The sequence below is a fragment of the Anopheles gambiae genome, chromosome 3 (genome assembly GCF_943734735.2).
Source record: "Anopheles gambiae chromosome 3, idAnoGambNW_F1_1, whole genome shotgun sequence".
Lineage (NCBI taxonomy): Eukaryota > Metazoa > Arthropoda > Insecta > Diptera > Culicidae > Anopheles > Anopheles gambiae.
The window spans coordinates 51,095,718-51,105,537 of record NC_064602.1 but is presented as its reverse complement, the minus strand read 5'-3'; the positions used below and the strand labels follow the sequence as shown (position 1 = coordinate 51,105,537).

The 9,820-nt window shown below is 39.4% G+C and overlaps 1 protein-coding gene across 2 annotated transcripts; it reads right to left on the bottom strand.

Annotated features, from left to right (window-relative positions):
- Nucleotides 1–5,708: 5,708 nt before the first annotated feature.
- Nucleotides 5,709–7,571, bottom strand: LOC1279715 (YY1-associated factor 2). 2 transcript variants are annotated; one of them, XM_319485.4, is made up of 2 exons: nt 7,049–7,571; nt 5,709–6,793 (listed from the first exon to the last, which is right to left on the bottom strand). In XM_319485.4, exons 1-2 carry the CDS (start codon nt 7,185–7,187, stop codon nt 6,474–6,476), a joined length of 459 nt encoding a protein of 152 aa, XP_319485.2. In that variant the 5' UTR covers nt 7,188–7,571; the 3' UTR covers nt 5,709–6,473. The 2 variants fall into 2 exon arrangements, with proteins under 2 accessions (XP_319485.2, XP_061511511.1); XM_061655527.1 differs by having other exon boundaries at nt 5,709–6,808; nt 7,049–7,570.
- Nucleotides 7,572–9,820: the final 2,249 nt, after the last annotated feature.

Below are 9,820 nucleotides of genomic sequence, written 5' to 3'. Positions count from 1 at the left end.
TTACTCGTTGTTTTTATTTCGTTGTCGCCGACCTTGCTGTGTAACCACCTAATGGTCACTACGTTGGCGTAGCCTTTTGCTGATTTGGCTTTTTGACGTTTTGCCGTTGGTTTGTTTATATCGTTGTCGGTACCCTCCGTGCTCTTGTGTTCGCTAACGGTTCTCGGGTTTTGTTTATGATGTCACCTTATTCTTATGGTGTTTCGACGGTCGTGCTTAGTTACGCACTTATTTTACCGTTTTATTCCACTCCTGGTGTTGATTTTAATGCTTTGTGCACTTTCATTCGCGGTGTTTCGGCGGTCGTGCTGGTTTACGCACCTTGTAGCCGATCTATTCCACTCACGGTGCTGATTCTTACTATTTCACTCACTTTCACTCGTGGTGTTTCGGCGGTCGTGCTGGTTTACGCACCTGTAGCCTATCTATTTCACTCACGGTTGTGATCCTTACTATTTCACTCACTTTAACTCGCGGTGTTTTGGCGGTCGTGCTGGTTTACGCACCTTGTAGCCTATCTATTTCACTCACGGTTGTGATCCTTACTATTTCACTCACTTTAACTCGCGGTGTTTTGGCGGTCGTGCTGGTTTACGCACCTTGTTGCCTATCTATTTCACTCACGGTTGTGATCTTTACTATTTCACTCACTTTAACTCGCGGTGTTTTGGCGGTCGTGCTGGTTTACGCACCTTGTTGCCTATCTATTTCACTCACGGTTGTGATCTTCACTATGTTACGCACTTTAACTCGCGGTTTTTTGGCGGACGTGCTGTTTTACGCACTTAGTTGCCGTTCTATTTCACTCACGGTGCTTCGGCGCTTATGCTGGTCTGAATCACGTGCTATTCACTACGAGGAGGTCGTTAGTTCCTCTCTGGAGCCACCATTAATGCTGCTGGCGGATGTGTTGCTCCGTCGCAGCGCCCAACGCCGGTGCTTTACACCGAGTCGGGTATATTTTTCCTTCGTCGACCGGAGAGTGCCTCCGACTATTAAGAAACGAGCGATTCTGAGGTTTGTGTTCGAATGCGCTTCCTTTATTTAGGTTTTCATCTCTTATATGCTATTTAGTTGCTGACCGCATATAGGTCAGCTAACTGTGACTATGACTATTTTGATAACAAGTTGTATTTATATTTAATGCGACATGTGACATGTTTATGGTTTATGAATTGCGTAAGTTACTTCCTCGTTTGAACCGTGAGAACGGTTGACTACCTGTTTATGTTTGTTGCGTTTCTGAAGCGCGCGCTATTGCTTGAGGCGTGTTTTGCTTGAACTTTGTTTTAACTTGAGGTGTTTTAACTTGAAGTGTTTTACTTCGCTACATCCGCATCTATGCTTTTACTTCATAATGAGGTCGTACGCAACAGCTATATAGGTCATGAAACTTGTCGAAACGCATTATGAAATTAGATGAAACTTGTCGAAACGCATTGCAAGAAAAGGACAGTAATATAATGATGGGTTGTAATACGCCATCGATTGAGCAAACAAGTGAAGCTATGGTATGGAGCATTCATTTTTTTTTTTTCTATGGGTATTTAATTTTCCAGTCGTTTAAGCTTAATCTGTGGCGCTTTAGAAAAGCTCCGCTACGCGACCGTGATGGCGCAAAAATGATAATGGCCGAAAAATAGTTCACAAACACGATATTTTTCTCCCCTCCTTCCCCTCTTCCCCATCCTTTCACCTCGCTTTATCATTATTGGTTCTTGATCTCTAACTACATTGAGCGAGAGGTTGAGAAATTTTCGATCGCTTTGCGCAGCGAGCTTATCATGGTCTTTCCACTTTCCTAGCAAAAATTTATATGAAGAGTCGTGTGGTCAGACACACGGCTATCAATATCAACAACCATTACTCAAATCTTACTTGCTTCTGTACAAATGGTGCACATTGCAGTTTAGTATTTAAACAATAATCGCCGTTCTAGTTCTAGCGATGCAAAACTTCAATGCGAAATCATATAAGGCCGAAAATACACGGACCGGAATTTCGCGGCCGCGGAATTCCGCCTGCTGTCAAACCCATATACAAAGTGTCAACGGCAACTTTCCCGAACTGTCATATCCATACATTTTTCAGCAAGCGGAATTCCGCGGCCGCGAAATTCCGGTCCGTGTATTTTCGTCCTAACAGTACAGAGGGAATAAGAACGCTCCAAGCGAGGAAGCTCCACTGATTGGGTATCCCACCAACAGATGGCGCTTTTTGATATTTTTAAGGCCGGGCTACATTTATCGTACTCGCTGGTGTAATTTCGATTTTCACTAGCGCATCTGGCGACGGCTGACCGAACCTTTTTTTGGTCGTCGGGGGAATGGTCGTGCCGGATCTCAAATTTAAGTAGTTTTTTCATCGTTTTTTATGCGAAATTGGCTAAAATACTTGTTCAACATATTTATCTATCAATTGCATAGCTCCAGTTTAAGTAAAAAACATGAAAAAATAACATATTTTCTGAAGCGGCTACAAATTGTTTGGCAAAATGCTTCGGTCAGCCGCCGCCAGATGCGCTAGTGAAAATTGAAATTACACCAGAGAGTACGATCAATGTAGCCCGGCCTTTAGAATACATCCGTCGTTCACCGTCTGCTAAACGAAGTCTTTTTATATTCCGTTTAGGTTGAGAGCTTGAGTCGTTTAGAAGCCGTTTAGTGGTCGTTTAGTGGATTTGTGGCACTTGGGGAGTCAATCGCATGACTGCGAAACGATACTTTAAAACGTTGACGATACCAGGATCTGCGGATTTGTATCGCAAGACTTTTTCGGGCACACTTTTTACACTTTTTCGGGCACAAATGTTTAAAATTTAAATTTCATGTTTTAGAGAGTGCATCAATAATTAATTCGCTTACAAACAAATAAAAATCCATTACAGATGACTTTTTCAAGCCCCAAGCAGCGGGAACTCACAATAAAAATTTTAGGTTGTCAAGTTATATGTCCCTGGGGTGCGATAGTGTGCCCAAAAAAGTGTGCCGTAGTCTTGCGATAAAATACGCAGATCTCGGTATCGTCAACGGTTTCAAGTGTCGTTCCGCAGTCTTGCGATTGACTCACGCAGATTCGTCAAAGTGTCCCGTTGTCTTGAGTTCTCTCGGAAAACCCTGTAAGTGTGGAGGAAAAGTGTAAGGGAGGTGACACATTAACACCCACTGTCAACCAAACACTCACGAGGTCATACAAAAATCAAAAAATGCCGGGGCGGGCCGTAGGCGCGTTCTCTACACGTCTAGATAACTCTTTTCAGATCAGATAGCGGAGCTCAGAGTTTTGCTGCGCTTATCGACAGATGGAGTAAGTGAGGTAGTGTCTTCAGTTTAATTACTCCGTTTCTTACCTTCTTATTACACAATATTGGAGTCTCTCTTCGGCTTGGGCCGTGAAAGAAGGCAGGACGTGGATTTTTGTGTGTAGTGTGGTGTGTCACAATCAGTGTTGCGAACGGTGATAGTCACCGACACAAAATTTTACAAAATGATACGTTTTGAAGCATCGCATTCTAGATCCACGCATTCATTCGACAATCACGAAAAAAATATCATTTCCCAGGTGCCACAAATCCACTAAACGACCACTAAACGGCTTCTAAACGACTCAAGTTCTCTACCTAAACGGAATATAGAAAGACTTCGTTTAACAGACGGCAAACGACTCATGCATTCTAAAAATAGCGAAAAAGCTGGTGGCGCTATCTGTTGGTGGGATATCCCAACCAGTTGAGCTTCATCGCTTGGAGGAGAGCTTTCTCATTTCCTCTGTACTGTTGTATGGTTTCGCATTGAAGTTATGCATCGCTAGAACTAGAACGGCGATACAATTGTTTAAATACTAAATTCCAACGGAAACCACCAGCACTGAAACAAGTGAGATTTGGTCGTTGGTGTTGATATCCACATATCTGACCACACGACCATTCATATAGATTTTTGCTCAGAAAGTTAGAAGGCTATATAGGTCATGATAAGATGAAACTTGTCGAAACACATTGCAAGAAAAGGATAGCAATATAATGATGAGTTGTAATAAGCCATCTATTGATCAAACCAATGAAGCTGCGGAGCTTTCATTTTTTTTTTCTATGGATATTTAATTTTCCAGTCGTTTAAGCTTAATCTGTGGCGCTTGGGTTGACACGATGATATTTTTATACTACAATCATTTGACCTTTTGATTTTACCGTACTTCAAGTGAACTAGATCTTCATCGAAAATGGGTCCTTTTTCGTGTTTTCGCGTGAATTTCTATACTCCTGTAAGCGAACACCATTTTCTTGGTTGACTGAGTGAAAATATCAAGTGGTCTAATGGCTAAGTATCGGTAAATGCACGATTAAGCAATTCTGGCGTCTCATAAAAAATGTCAAATGACATTCATTCTACATTTTTTGCAATCATGTCATCGCAAAAGCATTGATTGTTTTTGCACAAATGATTGTCGCTTTTGGAAAGTCGTGTCATGGTAACCATGAATATCATGATCAAAAAGTGATTTTGACACCCGCTTACTGCGAATATCATAAAAAATGTCGACAATTAACAACACTGGTTACAATTTTGAGATGTATTGATAAGTGTTTTTTGTTTCATGCATTCTTGATTTACTTGCTCTTGAAGGCGAGAAGTTCGATACTAAGAATTGATCAATGCATTGCTGTTGCCACTTGGAGGTGTTCCGTATGATTGTGATGCATATAATTTCTATATGCCTCCACTTTTCTTGACCAGTCACCAATTATTTCACTTTCCATACAACTTTTGTGAAAAAGAGCCTCCCGCATGACAAGTGAGTCATTAATCATTAGAACTGATTAAACTCGTTATGAGGGGTTCCACTGTATATGCAACAATTCTCCGTTCCGAATCCGAATCTGTTCAACCAGCAAGCAAGTTGCAGTATACCAACCGAACCAAATACGCTATCATACTCAAGGTGAGGAACTTATAAGAGTGCCTGTGCCTATATCCATTTGTTTCATTGAACAGACCTCCGATTGTTCTCAAATATCGTGTAAAATTTAGGATCGACTTAGAAAAAGTATGAAGAACTATCATCAAAGCTCCCAGATTGTTATGGATCTAACTGTTAAATCAGTTTTTTTTCTATTTTCGTATTTAGACATCAAATTAAACCCACCTGATATATCAACTCACATTGGTAAAATGGTTTACCAAATTACAGTCCGAACTCACTGGTTGAACTTGGATTCCCTGCCAACTATTGAATACAGTCTGTTTCCGAGTAACACGGTTCTCGACTTACGCGGATTCGAAGATACGCGGTTTTCTAAATTTGACAGATTAAATGTCAAATCAATACAATTTGCTTCAAGTTTGGTATAAATTGCATTTTTGCAAACAAATTGAAATCGCTTAAAAGCCAGAAATATTAGAATTTTCTGCACGAATCATATCAAATAAATGAGAAAGTCTGAAATTTACTCGGCAGGCCATGAGATTTTTGTGAATTTTTCAAAACCAGGATTTTCCATACAAACACATGCCTTGAACTGTCAGTCAACTATCGAGCGTTCAACTAAAACGCATGCCAATTAAAAAGCGTTCAACTATTGAATTCTGACTGTAGATACACATCAAAATCCTTAACAGTGTGATTTTGCCTCGCTTTCCCTTTGACATTAGTGTTACCAACGTATGAGAGCTTCGAGATGCCATTGACAAGAAGTAAACAGTACGATGTAATAAACTTAACACTACCATAGCACTCTTTTTATTCATTTACAATACTCGCATTTTTGGAGTGTGCTGATATAATGATAGATTGTTGTATTTTGTTGGAATAATGGCAGTTTTACATATCCCCGATTTACTATGTTTCATTCAAAGTTTTCGAAACATATGCAATATAGTTGTTCTCGCTTTTATTATTACAATTATTTATCTGTTTACCTAATTCGGTTTGCCGAAAAAACATACATATCCTACTCTAAATTATAATTTCCTTCATATGCCAATCTCTTAACCACATTCAATGTGTTTGAAAATGATTGGTTTTTACAAATCTCTAGGTTGATATAATATAATAATAGTTGTAGACAGAGAAATTATATTAGTTCAGACATAACTTCATACTTTCAACGTAGTATTAACTTATGGAAATTACAGATCTTTTTCTTATGACTTCTGATAATATTTAGTTTAAGAAATTTGAATCTTATTATGAGTAATATTGAATATCAATCAATTTACACAAACTATAACTCCCTTATAATTTATAAGGCTAGAATGAGTTAGTTTTACAAGTAAAACTGACTTCAGACATACACTTTCTTTAAATGAAGCCCAAATCGAGAATAAAAACAGACATGATACTATCGTTACCAATCACGAATAAGCAGCAGAGCAAACCAATCATAATGCAGCAGCAACTGCTAGTTTTAGTAACACTCGACATTCTGTTATTATCTAAAATAATAGCCAAATGTGCAGGGCAAATGAAGTTGCTTAGCTTCTAGAATCATTACTCTCACTAAAACTTTCACTCGAATCATGCCGACTAACGGAGGGCTTTGGTTTATACTCGGTGATGACAACAGTTACTGAATTTACAGTTACTTCACGCGTTTGGCCGCTCGAACGGTCAATATTTTTTAATCGTGCTGGATGCTTTGATCGCTTGCTTTTGCTTCTTAGTGCTTTTGTGTTACCGGGAGATTTCACGTTCGATACGACTTGCGCACCCCCGGACGCCCCTGGAAAGGCTTGTGTTGCAGCCTGTTGCGCCGCAAGGGCAGAATTTAGTCGTGGTTTTCGGGTGGATGTACCTGGAACGGAGTAAACTGAAATTAATTATAATGCATCCCGTCTCTATTGAACAATTCGATCTTCACACAAATGGTTGAAGGAATGGAATGCATTTAGCTTTGTTTTTGCCTGGTTGCTTGGGCGAGGCAATTGCGCTTTGCATTACAGCAAAATCGTACAACATTGATGTTTCTTGATAGTGACGGCAAAACAACAACTAAATGACCACCGCAACAATCATTTGTGGGAAAAGCTTTCTTATTTAAGCGGAGTACCTTTTCGCACGTCGCACATTAAACACTTGAAGGCTTCGGCAGTATTGCGATATGTGCAGACGCTGCAATCCCAGAAGTTTTCTTCAACCACTTTCGATTGACGTTTAGCACGGCGTACAGGCGATTTACTTTTATCCATTGCTACGATGTTCGATGCACAATCACATCACCATTGATATTAGAGTTGTTTAGATTTCCCGTACGTAAGATGGTGCAAAAAATTTATACACCAGTATGTTGTTGCAACAAATTAACATGCATCTAATTAATTTTCACTGATATACGTAGTAAATTTTCTGCTGTTTCGTTGCCAACAGATGCACATATTCTCTCTACAGAAAAGCGTCTTGAAATGCCTAAACATTGAAATGACCCATTGCATATAAGCAATGTATGTTAAAGTCATCCGAAAAGGGCGTTAGGTGTTTCTCAAAACCTTTTCCGATCGAAATAATTTTCCGTCCTGTAACATCCGCAGTGACAACACGAACGTCAATTTCTGTTTGTGGTGTGCACAGCAAGGTAAGGAAATAGGAGGTGGTAGAGCTACCACCAAGGTGCATTAAACAGCCAGGCCCGATTAACATTGCGAGGGTTCCCGTTAAACATTGCGAGGGTTCCCGTTAAACATTGCGAGGGTTCCCAACTGACATTTTATAGCACGAATAATCGGGAATTCGAGCAAATTCCCTTAAACTGGAGCCTTAAACTTCCCTTAAACTGAACTACCCAACTGACATTTTATAGCTCGAATAATCGGGAATTCGAGCAAATTCCCTTAAACTGCACCAGTTTAAGGGAATTCAGAAAAAGTCCTTTAAAATCAACTGTGATGCTGCTTTTTCATTACTTTCTTCTAGATTCGCTTGGAAATGATGTTTTCTATTGTTACAGTTAGTCATGTTCCCATTGTATACTTAAATAATATTAATTTTTATAGATTAGCGCCACACAAAATTAGCTTTTGTTTTTCATCGAAAACCCAGAGATATTAGTGAAAAATGAGCTCGACGGCATCGTCCATCGATAAAGGAACGTCTAATTTACAAACACACCAAATCTTGGCCCTTTCAACACACTTGATCATACACAAATCCACAATTTCAAGCGTATCGAGTACTAATCGAGCAGATATGGGAAAACAGTTTCGAGCAAATGTCACTTGGGTAGTTTAAGGGAATTTAGAAAAAGTCCTTTAAAATCAACTGTGATGCAGCTTTTTCGTAACTTTCTTCTAGATTCGCTCGGAAATGGTGTTTCCTATCGTTATAGTTGGTCATGTACCCATTTTAGATTTTAAAAATACCCATTTTTTATAGAATAACGTCACACAAAATTAGTTTTTGTTTTTCATCAAAAAACCAAAGCTATGAAGAAAAATGAGCTTGACGGCATTGTCCATTGATAGAAAAACGTCTAATTTACCAACACATCAAGTCTTGGCGCTTGCAACACACTTGATCACACACAAATTCACAATTTTAAGCGTATCGAGTACTAATCGAGCAGATATGGGAAAACAATTTCGAGCAAATGTCACTTGGGTTGCGAGTAGTATCATCTGCTCGAAATCTTATGGTACAGTAGAACGTCGATTATTCGGGCAGCTCGGGATCGGGCGGATGCCGGTTAATCGATTTTCACGGATAATGGTCCAAAAATGTGAAATTCATGTAAAAATTATAAATTTTACTGGTTTTACTAAGAATTCACCTTAAACCAATCGATTAATCACTAATAAAATATTTTTTGAATAAATAACAATCGATTTAACTATTGTTCTTTATCAAAAATGAAGTTAAAATTCTCACTAGACTCTACCCAAATAGCCAGAATTGCTTAAGCAGCTCATTTTGGTACGCTAAAGATCGCTGCTCTAATTCGCCTTTTGCAGTAGATAAACAGCATCAAAGTTCTATGTGGGTCTTTCAAACAGCGCCTAAGCAGCTTCCTTATGCCACGATGCCAGGGATTATTTTTCTTTGTGTTTTATTTTCAAGCAAGCGTCATCGATGAAATAAACAACAAAATTTGTTTGGTTTAAACACATATGTATATTTTTAAATCTTTTGTATTGATAAATTACACAAATTTTTACACAATTTACTGATAATTCACAATCGCTTCACTCAATATTCATTCTTCAAGTAACGAATCTAACTTGTGCAGCAGCAATGAGATTATTGCCGGCGTCCGTCTTTGACACTTTGACTAGAGCCACCTTGAACCGATGTCATGCATTAAAAAGCTATAAAGTTCCACCAAGTTCAGAACCGTTTCTTAACAAACCTTCAAGTTCCATCGTGAACCCTACACATAGTGCTAATCAGCCGCAAAGTTCCAAAGAGTACCATGTGCCTGTTAAAAAGCTCCATAGTTCCGCAAAGTACCGTCTATCTCTTAATCAGCCACAAAGTACGACATCGGAACGATTTTTCGTTAAACAGCCCTAAATCAGCTATAAAGTACGAGCTGGCTATTTGGGTAGATAGCTGCACAATAAATATTTTTGCTTAGCTGATAATCGCAGAAAATGTTCGCCACGATTGGCCAACTGTCAAATTCAAGCGCACGGTTAAGCCGCCCACCGGTTAATCCGTCCCCGGATAATCGACGTTCTACTGTATTTTAATGACCTGTTTAGCGAACAGCTAGAAGCACCACTAGCAGATAATGTCATGCTACTGCCACCTAGCATAGAAGAAACACGAGGCACCCGGAACCGACGGAATTGCAGCCAAACTGGTCAAGAATGGAGGTGCATGACTAGAA